Raw genomic sequence first — 24,169 nt, forward strand, 5'->3', positions numbered from 1 at the left:
TGAGGTCTATCGATGGTCTATATTTGGTCTTGATAACTTTAATAGAAACGGGGGGAGGGCATTCCCAAAAAAATGTTGGAAGAAAAAAAAGAAAAAAAAAAAAAAAAAAAAAAAGAAAAAGAAAAAAAAAAAAAAAAAGAAAAAAAAAAAACATTAGAAAAACAATAAGGTCTTTCCTAACGGAGTGGAAAGACCTTAAAAAAGAAAAAGAAAAAGAAAAAGAAAAAACTAGTATCTCAATTGTTTGTAAAACAATTGAAAGGTCTTTCCCGTAAAAGTGATGTTTTCGTAATGTACTTTTTACGACCTTTCATTTGATATACGACAAGCATACCTTCTGAAACTTTTCGCTTTTTACACTTAATGACCCCATCCACCTAATTTTCGAGATCGGAAGTATGATATATGTAAAGTAGACTTGATGATATTTCATTTGATATGCGACAACGCCATCTTCTAGAAAGTTTGATTTTTGCACTTAATAACCCCATCCAACTAGTTTTTGGAGAACAGGAATTTGATATATGAAATGTACACGTTATGACCTTTCATTTGATATACAACAACCTTATCTTAAAAGAAAATTTATGTTTTTTGAACTCAATGACCCCACCCAACCCATTTTTTGGGGACGTCAACTTGTTATTTGAAATGTACGCTTTATGGACTTTCATTTGATATGCGACAACCTAACCATCTGAGAAGTTTGAATTGTTTGAACTAAATGACCCCATCCTTCCCCCTGGGATGTAAAAGGGGTTTAACATTTTCATTTTTGAGTAGAGCTCGTTAAGACCTTCAATTTGATATATCAAATGACCCCATTTGGCAAAGTGCCAAAAATGGTGCAATATCAATTGTATAAATAGAAATTATGAAACTTACAAAGTAAATGCAAAACATGAAAATTTCAAATTGATTTTTTGGGTTTTTTTTTCATTGAAAGTTTTTGGTATTTGATCAAACATATAACCATGTTGAACTCTTTAATTTCTGAAAATTTCAGGTGGTAAACTGTTGTTCATTTAGAAATACATGCCTCCGCTCGCAAAATTTCAAACTGCATTATCTCTTAAACGACAACAGATATCTCAAATCTGTTAAAAGAAAAATGATTTGCAGTAAAAGGACAACATTTGAGACATTTTTTTTTGACAATTCCGAAGTTCATCAAGGTCACAATGAATTATCAAATATATGATGCAATATCAAACTTGAGAACCGGAAGTCGTAGAGACATAGGACTACCACCATTCAACTCAGGACCACTTGACCTTTCAATTGTCACAAGGTCAAGGTCATAGTACACTCTGAAGGTCAAGGTTAAATTTCATCATGGCCTGACATTGACCTCAAATTGAAGGTCTTGAATTACTGATCATCTTTCCAGTTTATAGAAGGTTGATATCTGTTACCTTTAAAAAGATATACATATGTTACTATAGTTTTAAGAATTATGTTAGTGTAACTTTTGAACAGAAGGTCGGACATTTTTGAGCTGAATGTATAAAATGTAGAGCTCGTCGAGAGGAACATTTTATACACAGTATGTATGCAGCAAACTCTTATCGTTTTCTTAATATGCAAGCTTGAAAATGCAGCGTAATTTTTTTTTGCACTCGGTGACATTTGACCTTGTGTGCAAATTGAAGGTCACATAAACTTAAGATTATTGGTGTAGGTCTCAAGTCTCTACTACTTCCGGTTCTCGAAATACAATTTTTCAAAAATTGTGTATATTTTTTCAAGAGAAATAACTCCTTATAAGGGTCAATAACAAAATTATTTTATATGTTCATTAACATTGCCATCTGTTCCTGTACATGTTGTTGTTTTCAAATCGATTCTATCCCTAATACTTTTTGAGAAAAATGCAAAAGAAAGAAATTGTTTCAAGGGGATATAACTCGCATAGGGGATGATGAAATCCTATGCAGCCTCATATGGTAGTACATCATGATGAGATCTACCTTTTGTCCAAATAAGGTCATGATATCTTTAAAAACAACGAGGGGGGACCATGTCGAAAAAATCCAATAAAAGGGAGATAACTTCTACAGGGGATGATGAAATCCTTAACAGGGTCATGTGGTAATACTTCAAGATGAGGTCTATCGATGGTCCATATTTGGTCTTGATAACTTCAACAGAAACGGGGGGAGGGCATTCCCAAAAAAATGTTGGAAGAAAAAAAAGAAAAAAAAAAAAAAAAAAAAAAAAAGAAAAAGAAAAAAAAAAAAAAAAAGAAAAAAAAAAAACATTAGAAAAACAATAAGGTCTTTCCTAACGGAGTGGAAAGACCTTAAAAAAAACATTAGAAAAACAATAAGGTCTTTCCTAACGGAGTGGAAAGACCTTAAAAAGTGTGGGAATCAACTTAGATATATTAATACACATGTTGACCTACATTTCATTGAACAATAACTTACACAAGCACAAGATACTAATTTAATACTTTCAAAATTCTTATCAACTGATTCAATTGATGTACAAATACTTTTTCAAATTAATTCATAAATAGTAAATCATCATAAATTTTGATTTAGAAAGGAACTATATTCAATTGTATATCTAAAATAAAGTCACTATTCGACCAATCTTTTCTTAATTTAAGGGCAAATAACATGTCAAAAGTTTGCAGTTGATGATTAAAATGGTGTAGAAAGTTTCTGCAAGTCATAAAAACATATAATTAGTTTCATGATATGTCTTCAACTTAGTATTCTGCACCATCTCCAAAACCAGAGTGATCGCATAGATCCAGCATGGCTGAATCAAAAATGCATGTCTATCATCTCACTAATTTTTCACATGCTCCATGATTTTGTGTTGATTATTTATTAAGGCAAGGAGCAGTTAACTTCAGCAATAAAACCTGAAAGTTAATTAGCAAGGAAAGTTTTCACTGAATGAAATATTTGTTGCCAATTATACATTATGGATTTGTTACAAAAGTAAAACAAGAGTGCACAAGCTGAAATGTCTAGCCTGTTTTACTTATCATTGAATTTAGGTTGAAATTCTGTAATATGAAGGTTTTACTACAAGTATCACATAAAAAACTTAACATTGACCAATGAACCATGCAAATGAGGTCAAGGTCATATGAACTTTGTCAGACAGACATGTACACCTTACAATCATTCCATTCACCAAATATAGTTGACTTATTGCTTATAGCATCTGATAAACTAACAAAATTACGAAAAATTTATCATTGATCAATGAACAATGAAAATGAAGTCAAGGTCATATGAACTCTGTCAGACAGACATGTAACCTAACAATAGTTCCATACACTGAATATAATTGACCTATCGCTTATAATATCTACAAAATAAACCAAACCACAAAAACTATTCATTGTCCAATGAACCATGAAATTGAGGTCAAGGTCAGATGAAACCTGTCAGTCGAACATGTACCCCTTACAATCATTCCATACACCAAATATAATTGACCTATTACTTACAGTATCTGAGATACAGACTTGACCACATAACTTTAACCTTGATCACTGATCTATGGAATAAGGTTGAGATCAGGTGAACCCTACCTGACAGACATGTAGACGTTGAAAGGAACCTTTATACCAAATATAGATATCCTATTACTCATAATAAGTGAGTATTTCACTTAACAAAAAAACTGTAATTTTTTTCAAGCAGTCACTGAACCATGAAAATGAGGTCAAGGACAATGGACATATATGACGGACCGAAACTAGGTAACATATGGTATCTGCATACAAGGTGTTGAGCATCCAGGTCTTCTACCTTCTGAAATATAAAGCTTTAAATAAATAGTATGCCGTCTCCAGATTGTAATTAATACCTTTCTTCGCAGGCGAGACAAAAATCGTGCATAGAGGACTTAGTTTAGTATATATACATACATTGGTTCAATAATTTCCTTAACATTACAATTTCAAGAAACCAATTTCATATGACTAAGTTTGTATTACCGTTTTTAATTTTCATCATGGCCTTATGTAGAAATCCCTTAAATTCAAAATTTTGGTATTTATCTGGATTAAGTTAAAAAATTCTCCAATTTTCATGTTATATAATAAAGAATCCTTCATTTAATAAATAATAAGCGGTTAAAATGATAAACAGTTTTCATACATTCATCCTCTTACAGACCAACTAAGTCAACAGGCCAAATTAAAAAATGCGCTCCGCCTAGGGCAGCTGGATATGACCGCAGAGGTCAAACTCTGAACAGTTGGGGCAAGTATAGACACAATATTCAAGCTTGATACATCTCTGAATTTGGATAGTGATTAAATATTTGACACATTATAGATTTCTGACACAGAATAAATGTGGTCAGATAACTTAAAAATTTAAAATGGGACATTTAATCTACTTAATGGTCCAATATCCAAAATCTAATTCCATGGTAAGAGTCAGCATATTAAAAAAAACATGAATTCAAACAAAGTTGTTTTTTTGGACCTTAATATGGACTAATTTGAAAACAGAGCTCAAAACTAGAACGGAAACTAAAAATTCAGCAATTTTTCTATTTGTAAACATGCACAACTCTAGAACGGTTGTGTATAAGTTTTATAACATTTGGTTGAGACAAAAAATTCAGCAATTTTTATGTTTATAAAGGGACATAACTCAAGAATGGTAAAAGTGTCGCCACCAAACTTTGTACTTAATCTGTATTATGTAGTAATAAGCATTGTGTATAAGTTTCATAACATTTGGTTGAGGTAAACTAAAGTTAGAAAACAGAAACAAAAAATTTGTACTTGATCTTAGTTTTGTGGTAATGAATATTGTGTATAGGTTTCATAATGTTTGGTTGGGGCAAACTTAAGTTACAGAATGGAAACTAAAAATTTTGCAATCTTTCGATTTATAAAGGGGCATAACTCAATAATGGTTAAAGTGACACTACCCAAATTCAACTTGATCTGTGTTTTATCAGTGGAAGTCAAAATTGAACATTGCATTGTATAAAGCAATGATTGTAGTTGATTCAACTATAACCATGGACAAAGGAAGATAACTCCAATTTTAAAAATTACTTGATATTCAGAAGAAAATAAAAATTTTGCAATTTTTCCATTTACAAAGGGGCATAACTCTAGAACAGTTAAAGTGACGCCACCAAAATTCAAACTTGATCTGTGTTTTGTCGTAATAAGGATTGTGTGTAAGTTTCATAACATTTGGTTGAGGCAAACTTAAGTTAGAGAACGGAAACTAAAAAGTTTGCAATTTTTCCATTTATAAAGGGACATAACTCTAGAACGGTAAAAGTGACACCACCAAAAATTCAAACCTGATCCGTGTTTTGTCGTAATAAGCATTGTGTATAAGTTTCATAATATTTGGTTGAGGCAAACTTAAGTTAGAGAATGGAAACTAAAAATTTTGCAATTTTTCCATTTATAAAGGGGCATAACTCTAGAACGGTTAAAGTGATGCCACCAAAATTCAATTGATCTGTGTTTTGTGGTAATGAGCATTGTGTATAAGTTTTATAACATTTGGTTGAGGCAAACTTTAGTTAGAGAACGGAAACTAAAAATTTTGCAATTTTTCCATTTATAAAGGGGCATAACTCTAGAACGGTTAAAGTGACACCACCAAAATTAAATCTTGATCTGTGTTTTGTAGTGATAAGCATTGTGTGTAAGTTTCATAATATTTGGTTATGGCAAACTCAAGTTAGAGAACGGAAACCAATTTTGGGACGTACATACAGACGGACAAGGGTAAAACTTAATGCCCCCACCGCTACAGCAGGGGCATAAAAATTCAGGTTTGGATGAAATCAAACAAAGTCTAACATTTGGACCCTTTGGACCTCAATGTAGACCTATTTAAAAATGTCCAAATATCCAATATAGTAATACATGGTAAAAATCTCAAACAATTCAAGACTTTAAATTAATCCTCATTGAAATTGGTTAAAAGATTTGTATTTATTTTCAACTGAAGATTTCTTGCTGTTGTGCAATACTTTGCTGTTGCGCAAAACTTAGTAAATCTGTTTACAAACTAAATATAATAATTTACACACCCTGTTTGGTGTGTATATCCTGCCATATCAGTATTTGTTGTTTTTTTATATAGATCAGAAATAATTTATGTTAGAACCAGCTTAACCAGTATTAGAAAAGTCTTGTTTTTGGCCCCTATTTGGCCTCTAGTTTTTTAACGATTAAAGCCACAACCCACAAATTCGACCCCAACCTTCTGTGTGTGGTATGGAACCTTGTGGTACAATTTCATAGAGATCCATTGACTAATACTTAAGTATTTGTCAGGAAACCAGAAAAACCATGTTCCTCCCCTCCTCCCTTTTTGTCCCTATTTGGCCTCTAGTTTTGTAACGGTTTGAGCCATAACCCCCAAAGTCAAACCCAACCTTCCCTTTGTGGTATGGAACCTTGTGTTTTAATTTTATATAGATCCATAGACTAATACTTAAGTAAATGTCCATTAACCAGAAAAACCTTGTTTCCCCCCCCCCCCCCCCCCCCCCCTTTTTGCCCCTAATTCCTGAACAGTTTGGGCCATAACCCCCAAAGTCAATCCCAACTTTCCCTCTGTGGTATGGAACCTTATGGTACAATTTCATAGAGATCCATACACTTATACACAAGTTATTGTCCGGAAATTAGAAAAATGCTTTTTTTGGCCCCTTTTTGACCCCTAATTCCTAAGCAGTTGGGACCATAACCCCCAAAATCAATCCCAGCCTGCCTTTTGTGCTATTGAACCTTGTGCTTAAATTTCATAGAGATCCATTCACTTATACAAAAGTTATTGTCCTGAAAACCAAATGTCTTCCGATGTTGACGACGACATGACAGCAATATACGAACGCAAATTTTTTGCGGTCGTATGAAAATTGACAGACTTGAAATTCATCAGGATTATTTCATCTCTAAGTAACTGTTACTTTTTATTTATGCATTAAAATAAAACAAAATGTTAAAGAAACCCTTACTATGACTCATATGGAAGTCTGTCATGGAATGCAGCCAAAATACTGTAAATAACATATATAGTCCTTTGTGAGAAATAAAAAATTGAAATGACTTGTCTTTAATTTCAGATGCAGGCTTATTCAATACCCTTCATTGAATTCTATTAAAAAATTAAGTATACAACTATCATACCCGCTTATTGTTAGTGGCTCACTGCTCGATTATGATCTATACTCTGGTACACATCTTTATATCCTTGATTTTAAACTTCATCTTTGTTCAGTGATAGTAATATTGATTGTTTTATTAATCACAAAACTCAATTTAAAAACAAAAATTCTTCTGAATATAACTACAAAGAAAATATTTTCTTACCTGAAAAATTTGACCAAAGAGATTTTTGACTAGACAAGAATTGGCAAGTGGATATGATGTCATGACATTCATCCTGGGGCAAAAATTCTGGTGGCGGTATGGGTGGTGGTCCAACTAACTCTGTACAGCCATTACAAAAGTCTGTATTCATCACCTGTAATACAAAATATCAGACCATGTAGCTGCATCTTTATGTACAAGGAAAATCAACATTTCTGTTGTCCATTGATAATCTTGATTCATTGATGTGAATGGTAATGACTAAATCGTAAAATCTTTAAAATACATATTACACAAAACTTTTTTTTACCAATAAAACTGTTTCTGAAAGGCTGCAGACTTCAATTACACAATGTAATCAGTAAAAATTTGAATAATTTCAATCATCCAATAAAGAGTGTAAAGTGTTTAAAATACACTCCTTACAAAACCCAACCCTACAAACAAAACATATGCAAACTTACAATAACAAACTGTTTTCAATTATAAGAAAAAGCTTGTTATCAATTAATTAATTCCAGGCATGGTCAAATTAATCCATTTCTTGTAGAAAGCACTTTAATTTAACATTGACAGCTATCAGTGTTAGAAGATTGATGAAAATATAATTCTATCAATACAGTCTATTATAATGGTTAAAGGTTCAGATCTTTTTCAACCTAATCCCCATTTTACTTTCAAATCTCCCTTGTCCATACTTTTCAAAAATATTTGAAATACCATATCCCTTTTTTCAAATGTTATCTTAACTTGGTCAGTATTGGATAAAGAAGGCCATAATGAACTAACCCTACACATTGAGGAGGTAAATCCCATAATTCTAGAATGTACCACATCATATGATAAAATATCCAGAATGAGTTTGGAATACATAGGGTGTGTTAGAAGCTGTATAGGTAAATATAGAACAACAAATAGAACTTTTAGATAAATGCAATGTATTTGAAAAATGACAATACAGTACTATAAAATTGAAATACTGCTCAAGAAATGTCAGCAAATTGAAATGTTTTGGTATAAATCTATCACATTTTATTTTTCCCAAATGCCCATTTACCAGACTTTAGTTATAAAATAACTGGGAAAAATTTTCAGTTTAAAAAAATTAACATTCTAAGATGACAGATATGGTGTATAAAGCCTGGTTATATTTAGAACTTCAGCAATTGATTGATGGTTACTTCATATTCATCAATCTATATCATCAGAACTTTCAAATAACTAGAACAATATTAAATAAGGAGATGTGGTATGATTGCCAATGAGACAACTATCCAAAGGTTCCTCCAAATGAAGAGGATATAAGCAATTATAGGTTATCAAATGGCCTGGAATAATGAGCAAGTCCCATACCGTATAGACACCTATGAACATGATGAAAGGCCCAACATGACAAAATGTGAAATAATTCAAACGATAAAACCAACAATCCAAATTATGACAAAACAATAAATGAAAAACAAATATGACAGACAGCAACCACTGAATTACAAGCTCCTGACTTGGGACATCTCTACAAACCATATATGTTCCAAGTCACAAGTTTAACAAAGATTTTTAAATTTTATGCAGCTGAAATATTTAATGATACCACATACATTGTTTATTCTTAGCTTTTTTCCTCTCTAAGAGCATTATCAAAAGAATATAAAAGTGGTATCATCATTTTGAAACATAGTTGCCGATTAGAAGTAATAATAATCAAATTATACATGAATATTGCAAAATAATGCTCACTTTTCATTTATAACAACATTACCAGGAAGTGCTGCATCATAGATATTGATCCATATTATAAGTTACAAATTCCTTGTTGTAAGGTATATTGGTTAGAATATTGACAATAGCTCACATAAACTTTCCGTCAAGGAGACCTTCTTAGAACTGAAAGGAAATTTTTCCAGGAAAATTATTTTGTGAAAAAGGGATAGAACTACACTCAATAAAACTTTTACCTAGGTATATGCTGTCTGATATAACATTATTATGTTAATCACAAGTAATATTTTGAACATTTCAATCATCTTCTATACATTGTGATCATACCTATTTCATCCTGGTGTTTATCTAAACAAAATCTAGACATAAAGTACACAAACAGCTGTCAGCAGCTGGATGATACAAAACATAAATTCAAAAGAAAATTTAGTTTTTTAGCCTCTCTGATTCCTAGGCCTTAATGTGGTGAATCCAGAGGATTTGTAAACTTCCACCATATCTCTATTTTTTGGCCTATTTGAGATTTAAAAGTCAAACTTAACTTATAAAGAAAAACTTTCTTTTTCTCAAATAAACTTGCAACACTTTTCATCTATAAATCATGGACTTAATTAGTATTAGGACCTGTCACCATGTTCATGGCCTAATTTTATGGTACTCTTTTGGAAATCTTCAATGAAAGTGGAAATCAAGAGTGCACACACTGAAATGTCTAGCCTGTTTTACTTGTCATTGAATTTATGTTGAAAGTCTGTAATATGAAGGTTTTACTTAAAGTACCACAGAAACTTAACATTGACCAATGAACCACGAAAATGAGGTCAAGGTCATATGAACCCTGCCAGACACCTTACAATCATTCCATACACCAATTATAGTTGACTTATTGCTAATAGTATCTGATAAACAGACAAAATCACAAAATTAATAATTGACCAATGAACCATGAAAATGGGGTCAAGGTCAGATGAAAACCTGCCACAGACATGTACACCTCACTATTATTCCATACACTAAATATAATTGACCTATAGCTTATAATATCTGCGAAATAGACCAAACAACAAAATCTAAAAATTATCCAATGAAAATGAAGTGTAGGTCAGATGAAACATGGCAAACAGACATGTACACCTGACAATCATTCCATACACCAAATACACTTGACCTATTGCTAGAGTATCTGAGAAATAGACCAAACCACAAAAACTAAGCATTGTTCAATAAACCATGAAATTGAGGTCAAGGTCAGATGACATCTTTCAGTCGGACATGTACCCTTTACACTCATTCCATACACCAAATACACTTGACCTATTGCTTATAGTATCTGAGAAATAGACCAAACCACAAAAACTAAACATTGTTCAATGAACCATGAAATTGAGGTCAAGGTGAGATGAAATCTGTCAGTCGGACATGTACCCCTTACAATCATTCCATACACCAAATATAGTTGACCTATTGCTTACAGTATCTGAGATTAGGACTTGACTACGTAACTTTAACCTTGGTTACTGATCCATGGAATAAGGTTGAGGTCAAGTGAACCCTACCTGATGGACATATAGACATTGTAAGGAACCCATATATATATCAAATATAGTTATTCTATAACTCATAATATGTGAGTATTTCACTTGACAAAAAACTGTAATTTTTTTTTTCAAGCAGTCACTGAACCATGAAAATGGGGTCAAGGACAATGGACATATGACAGACAGAAACTTCATAACATAAGGTATCTACATACAAGGTATGAAGCATTCAGGTCTTCTACCTTCTGAAATTTAAGACTTTAACCAAATAGTTAACGCTGTCGCTGATTTTAATACCTATGTCTCACATACTGCGACTTTCTTCGTAGGCGAGACAAAAATCACTTGTTAATGGTCTGAACATTTATGCATATGGTCTTTAAGCCAAGATATTCAAGGCTTTTTTAAATGTCCTATGTACATTTGAAATCTGTATAAAGGTGACTTTTTGAGCTAGGGTACGCTTTTGGGTACAGTTATATGAAATTACACTACTACCAAAATATCAAAATTTATTTGCACCACATAACCCTAAATAAATGTGGATAGTGGACACATGTGGACACAGATGATGCCCCCACTTGCATATCATATAGTTATAAAGGGACATAACTGAAGAACAGTAAAAGTGACGCTACCCAAATTTGAACTTGATCTGAGTTTTGTGGTAATAAGCATTGTGTGTAAGTCTCATAACATTTGGTTGAGGCTAACTTAAGTAGAGAACAGAAACTAAAAATTCAGCAATTTTTCTATTTGTAAACACGCACAACTCTAGAACGGTTGTGTATAAGTTTTACAACATTTGGTTGAGACAAACTAAAGTTAGAGAACGGAAACAAAAAATTCAGCAATTTTTATGTTTATAAAGGGACATAACTCAAGAATGGTAAAAGTGACGCCACCAAATTTTGTACTTAATCTGTATTACCGATATGCAGTATTAAGCATTGTGTATAAGTTTCTATCATTTGGTTGAATCAAACTAAAGTTAGAGAACGGAAACAAAAAATTTGTACTTGATCTTAGTTTTGTGGTAATGAATATTGTGTATAGGTTTCATAATGTTTGGTTGGGGCAAACTTAAGTTACAGAATGGAAACTAAAAATTTTGCAATCTTTCGATTTATAAAGGGGCATAACTCAATTATGGTTAAAGTGACACTACCCAAATTCAACTTGATCTGTGTTTTATCAGTGAAAGGCAAAATTAAACATTGCATTGTATAAAGCATTGATTGTAGTTGATTTAACTATAATCATTGACAAAGGAAAATAACTCCAATTTTAAAAATTACTTGAATAATGACATTGATATTTTTGGGAATTAGCAATTTTTCCATTTGTAAAGGGGCATAACTCTAGAACAGTAAAAGTGACACCCCCAAAATTCAAACTTGATCTGTGTATTGTTGTAATAAGCATTGTGTATAAGTTTCATAACATTTGGATGAGGCAAACTTAAGTTAGAGAACGGAAATGAAAAATTTTGCAATTTTTCCATTATAAAGGGGCATATGTGCATAACTTTAGAACGGTTAAATTGACGCCACCAAAAGTCAAACTTGATCTGTGTTTTGTGGTAATAAACATTGGGTATAAGTTTGATAACATTTGGTCGAGGCAAACTTAAGTTAGAGAACGGAAACCAATTTTGGGACGTACAGACGTACGTACGTACTTACGTACAGACGGACAAGGGTAAGCCTTAATGCCCCCTCCACTTCGGCAGGGGCATGAAAACAAAATATTGGAAATTTTCAAACAAAAATCACTTTATAAGATTGAAAATTGAGAAAAGAATCTCTAGGCAAGATTCTGTACTGGTTAATGTATTGTAAATACTTATACATATAACTAGTGTGTTATTAAGTTTTCCAGTATATCTCACACAATAAATTGAATCTGTAATTAATTTATTTGAATATGGATTGTGTTTACATTATCAGTAAAATTATCAAATTGTGTGGAAAAATGTTGCTATTTTCTAATTTCAAAACAACATCAGACAAAAACATAATAGTAAATATTTAATAACTGAGAATGAAAAATAATACAGTCCTTTGACAAATATTTGAGAGTATAATCAATTTTAAGTTATTCAAAACAACACAAAAAGTAAAGAGTTAAATCAGAAATTATTTGAACCTGGAAAATTGATAAGAAACAAATGATGAAAACGAACCCAATTTAGAAGGGTTAGGTAAAAGGGGGGGATGGATGAAGGGGGTAGTTAATTCATACTGAAATATCAGTTAATGTAACATGAACCTTAGCCTGGGACTATTATACTATTAGTATAATAGTCCCAGCCTTAGCCATGCATCAATTTTCCAAAATCAAGAATGATTCAAGATTTAAATAATTCTTTGTTTTAACATGTTTAAGCAGTTATAGTACTAAATTTCCACAAGATAATCCATACAATAGTCAACTGAAATACAGATATTTGTCTATGTATTATTCTATATGAATCCTGATATAAAGAAAATGTTCATCCCTTCCAATGAAAGATGTACAAATAGTTTGTCAGAACTGTGTCAACTTGATTAGACTATATATGACTCTATGCAAAAAGTACTCACTTGATTATATGCTAATCCACTTTTTATATATATTATATTTTAATAAAATTGTCAGATACTTTTGTCCATTTCCAACTTCCTGCCTTAAATTAATCTGTATTCAATATTGTTGATTAACAAGATATGTATCATTTAATCCAGAACACAGCATCAGTTCACCATATGTTAAATTAGACAAATTAATCCTTACTTATATATATTGGAACTATTAACATGGATCTACATCTGTCTCAAACTTGTGGTTTGAAAGTCAAGTTTAAAAAAGAAAATCATGTAATATTGTATAAACATGATAAACTAAAAGCAGTGGTAAGTTTTACAAAAGTCATACGTCATGACACTCAAGTATTTTCAACAAAAAATGTGATGTATATATATTGGAATGAATATAAAAGAGTGCTCCCTTTCAAAAACCATTAGATATGTAATAGCCAACCAGAGCATTATAGTAATGTTGTTCGTTTAGTGTAGAATCTTTCAGTAATAAAAATTAAAAAAATCCTTTTTTTTTCAAATCTCAGTTAAAATTGTTCTTTAAGGATGTATTCTTCAACTGAGTTTTTACTGTGCATATTGCTGTGTGCTTGTTTATTCTACATTTGCTGGAGGTAAAGTTTTCTGCTCTTTGGTCAGGTTGTTATCTCTTTGACACATTACCCGTTTCCATTCTCAATTTTATTCTGATGTTTCAGTCTCGTTGAAATCTCGTTCGGGAATTATTTCCAAAATATGTGATACAAGTGGAAAATATTATGAATTTAAAACCATCCTATAAATTTTTTATGTTAAATTTATTCAATTTGTCTACTTCATCTTTAGTGAAAGTATGAAAAAAGTTTAATTGTGAAACTATGATTTTTTTCATGACAATAGCCCAAAAATGGGTAAAAATAGATGAAAAGGGAGAATCATTAACTAGAGGCTCTCAAGAGCCTGTGTCGCTCACCTGTATTTACTGATGCTTTGGAAATCATGTAAAATAAGGTTAAAATCATAATTAATAGTATTAGATATTAGATATTATAATGATATCTAAGATAATAACAAAAAACTGCAAATTTTTGTAAAATTACTAACTCAGGGGCAGCAACCCAACAACGGGTCGTCGGATTTGTCTGAAAATTTCAGGGCAGATAAATCTAAATCTGATGAACATTTTTGCCACCTGTCAGATTTGCTCTAAATGCTTTAGTTTCAGAGATATAAACCAAAAACTGTATTTTACCCCTATGTTCTATTTTTAGCCATGGCGGCCATCTTGGTTGGTTGGCGGGGTCATCGGACAAAATTTTTAAACTAGATACCCTAATAATGATTATGGCCAAGTATGGTTAAATTTGTATCAGTAGTTTCAGAGAAGAAGATTTTTGTAAAAGATTACAAAAATTTACGAAAAATTGTTAAAAATTGATTATTAAGGGCAATAACTCCTAAAGGGGTCGACTGACAATTTTGGTCATGACAACTTATTTGTAGATCTTACTTTGCTGAACATTATTGCTTTTTACAGTTTATCTCTATCTATAATAATATTCAAGATAATAACCAAAAACTGCAAAATTTCCTTAAAATTACCAATTCAGGGGCAGCAACCCAACAACAGGTTGTCAGATTTGTCTGAAAATTTCAAGCCAGATAGATCTTGACCTGATAATCAGTTTTACCCTATGTCAGATTTCCTCTAAATGCTTTGGTTTCAGAGATATAAGCCAAAATCTACATTTTACCCCTATGTTCTATTTTTAGCCATGGCGGCCATCTTGGTTGGTTGGCGGGGTCATCGGACACATTTTTTAAACTAGATACCCTAATGATGATTGTGGCCAAGTTTGGTTAAATTTGGCCCAGTGGTTTCAGAGGAGAAGATTTTTGTAAAAAGCTAACGACGACGGACGCCGGACGCCAAGTGATGAGAAAAGCTCACTTGACCCTTCGGGTCAGGTGAGCTAAAAATGGGATACTTTCAAATTGCCGTAGCAAAAAAAGAAAGTGCACCACCATATGATTTTTTTTCTTCAATTACTTTCTTACAGTCATATAAACCCAAAAATCAGGTAAGGAAAAAAGTTTAATTCTAAAAATTATTGAATCTTCAGAGGTGTACTTTCATCCTTAACTCAACACATAAATATCCAATAAATCTATTCAATTCTACTCCAACCTCTCTCTTATGGTTGAGGCCTGTTATATACTTCATGAAAAGAAATATTTTTCCTATCACATTGCACAGAGTATGATACGAAAAAAGCATTAATTTGATTAGCTTATTCAGCATCATGAAACAATATTTAGACATTTTACTACATTCTGAAGCATTAATTTGATTGGTTTATTCAGCATCATGAAATAATATTGCAACATTTTACTATGTTTTAAAGTGTACAAAAAGTTTTTAGAAATTGGATATTTAAATTTGAGGCCAGAACAGGACATACATGTATGACGTCATTTTGATATGCACAAGACTTAAAGAGACTTGATAAAATGAAACATGGACTATTCTATTTATTACTTGGGATTGTACATCATTTTTTTATAATCCTACTGCAAATCCCAGTTTCTACAAACCGGATGTATAATGCAAATTGCACAAACCAATCGCAATATAAATTTAAGCACTCAGTTTGCTTTATAATCTGGATGCATTTATTTTATCTATCACATCTTTATATTTTGTTTCCTGCATGGATGCCTTCATATTCTCAACTCGTTATTGAACTTGTCTGTACTCATGGTAGATGTTGTACAGATAAATTTAAAGTCCATTTTCCATGTGAAGTAAAACCCTATGGCATGCAACTAATAAGAAGGTTTCGTATATTTTTCTTGAGAGTAACACACCAGCTTCATTTGGACCTCTTATATCATGTATATAGAGACTTATTTTGGTCTCATAAAACATCTCAAATTTTAAGGATTTCCTGATTTTACTTAAATCAATCCAAATATTTTTCAGGGATACTTGGTTTTGAAGAATATCTTTTTTCAGAAGTTTTATGCATACCTGAACATACTCTCAAAAGAACCAATTTATATAAAATATGTAGATATAAAAAAAAAATACCAGGATTAACATGTTATATGCCAGACGCGAGTTAAGTCTACAAAGAATCATCAGTGACACTCGAATAAAAATAGTTAAAAAGGCCAAATAAAGTATGAAGTTAAGTAATCTATTCCTTTGGTAAAAAAATCCTTGGCATTTCGAAAATGTCAAAGTTTATAAAAGGACAATGACTCAGAAAAGAAAACAAAAGAGAAACAGCTAGAGGTCAGAATACCGTAAGCAATGATGATCGTGCTTGAAAGTCACATGGCAAGCTCTTATTGCCGTGTCCTGAATTTAGATAAGAAAAGCAAAAATTCGCATCGGCGAGTGAAATTAATATTTATGCATGAACGTGGTATTTTTGCGCAAGAATTGGTAAATAGAAAGCATACGCACTGATACTCTGGATATAAAGAATACGCATGTGCGTCATCACATATATTAATCTAATAGTTGAATTCAGATGAAAAACTACCTACCTCAAGTGTTTTGACTCCGGATTCATTGACATTTTATCCGGAATTTTTGTGAACGCAAACCGATAGTGTGCGTGTGAACAGGGTGATGTATAATGTGAATGAATCAAGACGTGTAGAATAGCTGACCAACACAATGAATACAATTATTTAGATGCTATAAGGTTGAACTAATAAAAGAAAACAAAAATAATTAACATTATGATAGTAATTAAATTTTGTTATGATTATTGTAAAATATTAATTACGTTTTTTTGTGAGATGCAAGGATTTAAAATCCTTGTGAATTGAAACCACGCAAGTATTTTTTTCATTTACGACTGTTTAAAATTTAGATATTTAGCTAACTTTGGGTACGCATCTCTGCTCATTGGTGCTCATATGTTACATATAACTTTCATAAATGTAATGACTGATTAAACCTGTGAGACATAATGCATGTATACATTACAATTTTAATTATATTCAATAATTATTAGGAATAAATTCAGTCTCAGTTTTACCTTAACAATGAATATTCTCTTAGTCTGGTAGTATCTATTAATGAAATTAGATTTTTTTTTTACAGAAAAATCCTTTTGTTTGATTATCTTTCTGCTTTCCGACCACTGTGTTTCCGACCTTAGATAAATATTTTTAACAGAAATATCGTTTTCTTAATTTTCTTGATTCTTTCCGACATTTTCTCATGCTATGATTGAAATACTAAATATCAAATGATAAACGTTTAGAAATAATCAGTTTATTCTGGGTCATTGTATATCAATAAACTATTCCCAGGTTTATAAAATACAACACACACAACGCGTAGAGGGACCGTCTCAAAGCATGAATTATATAATTGCGTTATCATTATACTTGATATTTAATAAACATTCACATTATTAAACACATATATGTTTTGTCAAAAGACAAATAGGTTCTAACATATATATGATTTTTAGAATACAACCTAGTCTTTATTGTTTTACTTTCAAATCTACAAAAGAACCTTTTGTCGGATTGTTTAAATATACAATGTCACGTTGTAGCCTATCCATAGAGGGACCGTATCAAAGACATAAATAACAACCTATATAAATGATGGAAAATTTTTGAGACGTTCCGAGAATCGTGATTCCGAGGATATCGAGTGGCCCATAGGCACTTCCAAAACTCGCCAATATATAAGCGTGAACCCCTCAGGGGGTTCACGCAAAAAATATCAAATGACCAAAGACAACTGTACAATTGTATCATTTTCTATTGTATTTTTCTGTATACCTTTGTATCAGTATTGGCTTTTATCAGAATAAAGCATACTTCCACAACATTTTTACTCAGTTTTTTTGTTATCCTCACAATAGAAAAACAAATTAAAGGATATGGGGTATCCATCCATGACACAAAATCACAGCAAACAACAAAAAACAAAAACAAAAAAAATACACAAAAAGCAAAGGAACATGCATATTTTAACATATTTTGGGTGCATTTTTTCTAATTTAGGCCAGGTTGCAAAATATGCAATAAACAGCTACGCCATGAGCGCATGAAACGCCCGTCGCGTTTTCAAATAATAAAGTTCAATAACTTCTCAATGTCATAACAGACATTTATGAAAAACTAAAGGGAGGTTATCTTAATAGATATAAACCAGTCACCAAAGTTTCATAAACACTGCTCTAAGCACTTTAAAGAAAACTTGAAAATCACCCCTTTTTTCTGAATAAAATCCCAGAACTTGGAAACGTAAAATCTAAAATTTATTAAAATCAAAAGGGAGCTTACGTCAATAGATATAAACAATTCACCAAAGTTTCATGAAAACTGCTGAAAGCATTTTTTAGTTATTGTCCAACAACAGTGTACCATTATATGTCCAGTAAAGGGGCGAGTAAAATATTATTTAAAGTCACTTTGTCACTTTTCAACAATATTTTCAATAAAGGAATCTCATTTTCTTCCTAGTTTTTAACTCAGAGACTAAAAACCATTTATAATGTTTGTGTGTACATTTTTTTAACACAGACATATGCATCTCCTTTAGTATGATATACATCTGGCAGTCTCTGCCAAATACTGTTATACTCTTCAGGGGCAAAAGCTTAGTCATGCTACACTGAATTTGAAGTACACTGTAGTAAAGTTGTTGAATGAAATGTTTTCTGATCATGTATTGTAATCTTTAAAAGACCCTAATTCCGTTTTACAGCCAAAGAACAATAATGGCTCATTTTGGAAAATTTACTTTTGAATAAAAATAAAATTTCAAATTCACTGAACTAAATGAAAGAATTTAATGTCATATGAAACGAGTTGTTGGTGTTAATGATGATAGTCCTCAGTGCAAGCTTTTATATCTATTAACAATCCATAGCGTGTAAAAGACAACAAATACTTCATTTGATGCTTAACAAATCGAAAACTTTGGCTGCTAATTAACATTCTGGTTTTGGTGCCGAAATTTAGTTTTACTGAGCCAGAATCAGGAATATTGAGACGAGCATGTAAAGACAACAGAGTGATGTTTATTATTTTTTTTTTTTACATCTTCCATGCATTCCAAGTTTTAATTAAGCTTTGTCATAACAGTTGTTAAATGATTTGGTGTATTAAAATGTTTCTTTCAGAATTGGTAAATAGTATCTTCCTTCAACGTTTGCCAACTTTTTCACCCATTAGGGTTTTTCCCCTTTGCACTTGCCCAATGCTATTGCCTAGTTTCTCATGATACTTGTAGCTATGCTAAGATCACTACATACAGAAAACTATTTGAGAATAAGAGTACATGAAGACAATAATTCAATAGCAGTACATTTCTTAAAGATTTAGATGAATAAATGATTTTCTTTCTAAAAAAGTCTATGTAAACATATTTTATTGTCATTTCAGGGTTCTCACAAGGATATTTTGAAATGGTGAGTCAGAGCTGATTCTGAGGAGTCCATATCTCATAGTACTGAAACTCAAAATGTTAAGTTGTAAAAATAAACAAACACCTAGATTTTATTTGATACTGACCATTCAGTTATCTATTTCAAATCACCTATTCTTGTGTAGATATCTATTGTCCCTCTATTGTCCATGTCAGTACATAGAACACAATACAATACAATACAATTGTTACATGTGGGGGGCATCTCATAGATTTTACTCTTACATCTTCTGTACCAATCAAAATAATACCCATCAAATCCAGGATAGTGTTTTACTTTCTGAGACAAAAAATGCATTGCACATTCATATATGTAGGTGCTGCCAGGCCTTAAAACTTTTCCAAGTTGCAAACATTTGTCTGTATTCAGAGTAAATTTTGTGGTGTACATTTAAAAAGCCATTTTTGTTAAATGGTTATGATGAACATTAAATGGACAAAAAAGTCTGTGTTTTATTACACCTAAAAATTTACCCTGATATACTCTAAGTACAGACAAAACTGTGCAGTTTGTAAAGTTTAAAGTCCTTACTTCCACTAGATATATATATCTTAAATGCTTTTTGTGTTTCAGAAAGATAAAATCTCTTTTTTTTATATTGATGGGCATTTTTTTCATTCCTGTAGAAGTGTGAGAATAAACTAAGTTGAGTTAAATCTTTGAGATGCCCCCTCTCAGGTAACTCTTATATTGTATAATATAACTTGCTATGGACAATAGGGGGACAATATATATCGAATCCAGGTCCTTTCGCCCAAAATCATGTTTGCACTCATTCATAGCCCCCTTTCACGTTTGCACCCCACACGTTTGCACCCTTGGGTCCATTCGCATGCATTTTAATGGTTTTGTGTTGAATAATATTTTAATCTTGTTTTAGTAAGTGAATTGCTACAAAAAAAATTTTTTATTGTTTAAATTAGTGTTATCTTAATTAATAGTTTGACAAAATGATAATGAATAAAAAATTGTCATGATGATCAAGGCAAATTCATTCATCTAAGACTTGTTAAAGAAAGGCGGAAGATACCACATGGTTACTAAACTAGTCACAATGACATTGCCACGACAACAATGAATTACACACAAGAGTGCACACACTGAAATGTCTTGCCTTCTTTACTAATCATTGATATTATGTTGATAGTCCTAAATATAAAGCTTTATTACAACTGTCACATAAACTTAACATTAACCAAGTAAACTAAACATTGACCAATGAACCATGAAAATGAGGTCAAGGTCAGATGAACCATGCTAGACAGGCATGTACAGCTAATAATTCTTCCATACAACAAATATAGTTGACCTATTGCTTATAGTTTAAGAAAAACAGACCAAAACACAAAAACTTAACATTGAGTAATGAACGCTGAAAATGAGGTCAAGGTCAAATAAAACCTGCGTGACTGACATATAGATCATAAAATATTTCCATACACCAAATATAGTTGAACTATTGCATATAGTATTAGAAAAAAAGACCAAAACTCAAAAACTTAACTTTGACCACTGAACCATGAAAATGAGGTCAAGGTCAGATGACACCTGCCAGCTAGATATGTACACCTTACAATCATTCCATTCACCAAATATAGTAGACTTATTGCATACAGTATAAGAAAAACAGACCAAAACACAAAAACTTAACTAAAACCACTGAACCATCAAAATGAGGTCAAGGTCATATGACACCTGCCAGTTGGACATGTACACCTTACAGTCCTTCCATACCCCAGATATACTAGACCTATTGCTTATAGTATCTGAGATATGGACTTGACCACCAAAACTTAACCTTGTTCACTGATCCATGAAATGAGGTCAAGGTCAAGTGAAAACTGTCTGACGGGCATGAGGACCTTGCAAGGTACGCACATACCAAATATAGTTATCCTATTACTTATAATAAGAGAGAATTTAACATTACAAAAAATCTTAACTTTTTTTCAAGTAGTCACTGAACCATGAAAATGAGGTCAAGGACATTGGACATGTGACTGACGGAAACTTCGTAACATGAGGCATCCATATACAAAGTATGAAGCATCCAGATCTTCCACCTTCTAAAATATAAAGCTTTTAAGAAGTTAGCTAACGCCGCGGCCGGATCACTATCCCTATGTCGAGCTTTCTGCGACAAAAGTCGCAGGCTCGACAAAAATGGTTACAAATTGACTATAAAGGGCAATAACTCCTTTAGGGGTCAACTGACCATTTTGGTCAAGTTGACTTATTTGTAGATCTTACTTTGCTGAACATTATTGCTTTATAGTTTATCTCTATCTATAATAATATTCAAGAAAATAACCAAAAACGGCAAAATTTCCTTAAGATTACCAATTCAGGGACAGCAACCCAACAACGGGTTGTCCCATTCATCTGAAAATTTCAGGGCAGATAGATCTTGACCTGATAAACAATTTTGCCCCTGTCAGATTTGCTCTAAATGCTTTCGTTTCAGAGATATAAGCCAAAATCTACATTTAACCCCTATGTTCTATTTTTAGCCATGGTGGCTGTCTTGGTTGGTTGGCCGGGTCACCGGACACATTTTTTAAACTAGATATCCCAATAATAATTTTGGCTAAGTTTGGTTAAATTTGGCCAAGTAGTTTCAGAGGAGAAGATTTTTGTAAAAGATAACGGAAGACGGACGACAGAGAAGCCAATAATGAGAAAAGCTCACTTGGCCCTTTGGGCCAGGTGAGCTAAAAAAGTGACACCACCATAATTCAAACTTGATCTGTGTTTTGTGGTAAATAGCATTGTGTATAAGTTTCATATTATTTGGTTGAGGCAAACAAAAGTTAAGAGAAGGGAAACCAATTATGGGACGTACGGACGTACAGACAGACAAGGGTAAAACTGAATGCCCCTCCGCTACGGCGGGGGCATAAAAATTAGTAATATTTGATGTTTTGTGAATGTTGATGAATTTGTGGCCAATAAAACATCAAAAAGAAACTTATTCTTTCATATATTATTTAATATGCCTACTAGTCAAGATACAATTAGATATAACGCAAAATCCTTTACACAGTGTGTGCTAACCATTGAATGATTGGCCACAGATGATAATTTTAGTATAATATTCTTTCATAGAGAGCTACTGTCAGCCTACAGAACTGATTAATTAAGTATGTGGAAGTTGTCCTTATCTTAAAGCTTCGGAGTTAACACAGCTCTCGCACAGTCAGTACTACAGTTAAATATTTTTTGATATATACGTGATATATAGATTTCAAACTTTCTAAATTTTGGTCCTAAACAATTTTAAACTTTTCAAAAAAAGATAAAATAAATTCTCTAAATAAATAAATTTCCTTAAGAAACAATTTATAAATACTAAAATCTATTTAAATTTAACTACTTTGTAATGATTCAACATTGAAGTAAATATTCATCAGTAAAAGTTAAATAATAGAACTGTTCAAGGGAGACAATCAAGCCAATCTAATACAGTTTTCTTCATCCAATTAACCATGGTACAATCAGCTACAAATTGGTCATTTTGATTTCAAATTATATACTTTTTTACAAACTTATGAGTTATTTAGTCAAGTTTGCTTTTAGTGGTACGAGTTGACATTGGTACGAGTTTGCAATGGTACGAGATAACTAGAATTCCCTAACACGTACATTGTACCTACATAGCATTTATTTCCATGTGTAAAGAAGATTGAAGGTACCAACATATATGCACATATATATATATGCTTAATTGTTGTTATATTACAGCTATCAGTTACGATATAGAGCATTTATTTCTATATGTTATTCATTATGATTTTCAAAACACACAACAATAATACCAAATTTAACTTAAAGTAAATACCAATTAACAGTAATCATACATTATTAACATATATAATTAGTCATCAAATCACAAAAAAAAAAGATATTTCATTTTGAAATTACTGAATTTTCATTCATAGAAATATCTAAAAAAAACATCTAATCCGAGGTTGCTCTGACGTCCAACTGGACGTCAGAGCAACCTTGGACTAAAAAACATCTAATAATTCAACCGGTATTGCAATAAAAGTAGGATGCAAACAACCTGATACCATATATATCTTCACAACAATTGGTGATTTAAGGGGTGTAACTGAGTATACAGTATCAAATGTAATTCAGGTGTTTGCTTTTTTTACCATCATCTGCAGTGATGAAAAAAATGCCCATAAAATTTAAAAGAGAAGATTTTATCTTTCTGAAACACAAAATGTATTTAACTTATAGATATCAAGGTTACAAGAGCGCAATTATTTGTTTACATTTTATCGGCAAGTTTTTTACCCCAAGATGGTACTCAGAATAGAATCCTATACGGCTTCTGATTGGATGAATCAGGATTGGAATTACATTTAATCGAAAGCTTATCCAATTAGGTTTAAAAATTGCAGAAAATCATATTCACATTTTACGAAGTATAGAAAATATCTTCCATTTCTGCACGTCGGAGCCAATAAAATATGCCTTTTTCATTAAGCGAAAAAAATAGACGATCTTTTTCAACTGCATTTTAAGTCAATTTCTGCCGCATGA

The 24,169-nt window shown here is 31.9% G+C and overlaps 1 protein-coding gene across 3 annotated transcripts in view; it reads right to left on the reverse strand.

Moving 5' to 3' along the window:
- Positions 1-24,169, reverse strand: part of LOC127698230 (uncharacterized) — a 72,963-nt gene that overhangs the window by 41,413 nt on the left and 7,381 nt on the right. For all 3 annotated transcript variants that reach the window (XM_052201589.1, XM_052201586.1, XM_052201587.1), the window contains exon 2: positions 7,334-7,487. In XM_052201589.1, the coding sequence (XP_052057549.1) occupies positions 7,334-7,484 (151 nt within the window). In that variant the 5' untranslated portion in view covers positions 7,485-7,487. The remainder of the gene's footprint in view (positions 1-7,333; positions 7,488-24,169) is intronic.

The sequence above is a fragment of the Mytilus californianus genome, unplaced genomic scaffold (assembly GCF_021869535.1).
Source record: "Mytilus californianus isolate M0D057914Y unplaced genomic scaffold, xbMytCali1.0.p SCAF_4, whole genome shotgun sequence".
NCBI lineage: Eukaryota > Metazoa > Mollusca > Bivalvia > Mytilida > Mytilidae > Mytilus > Mytilus californianus.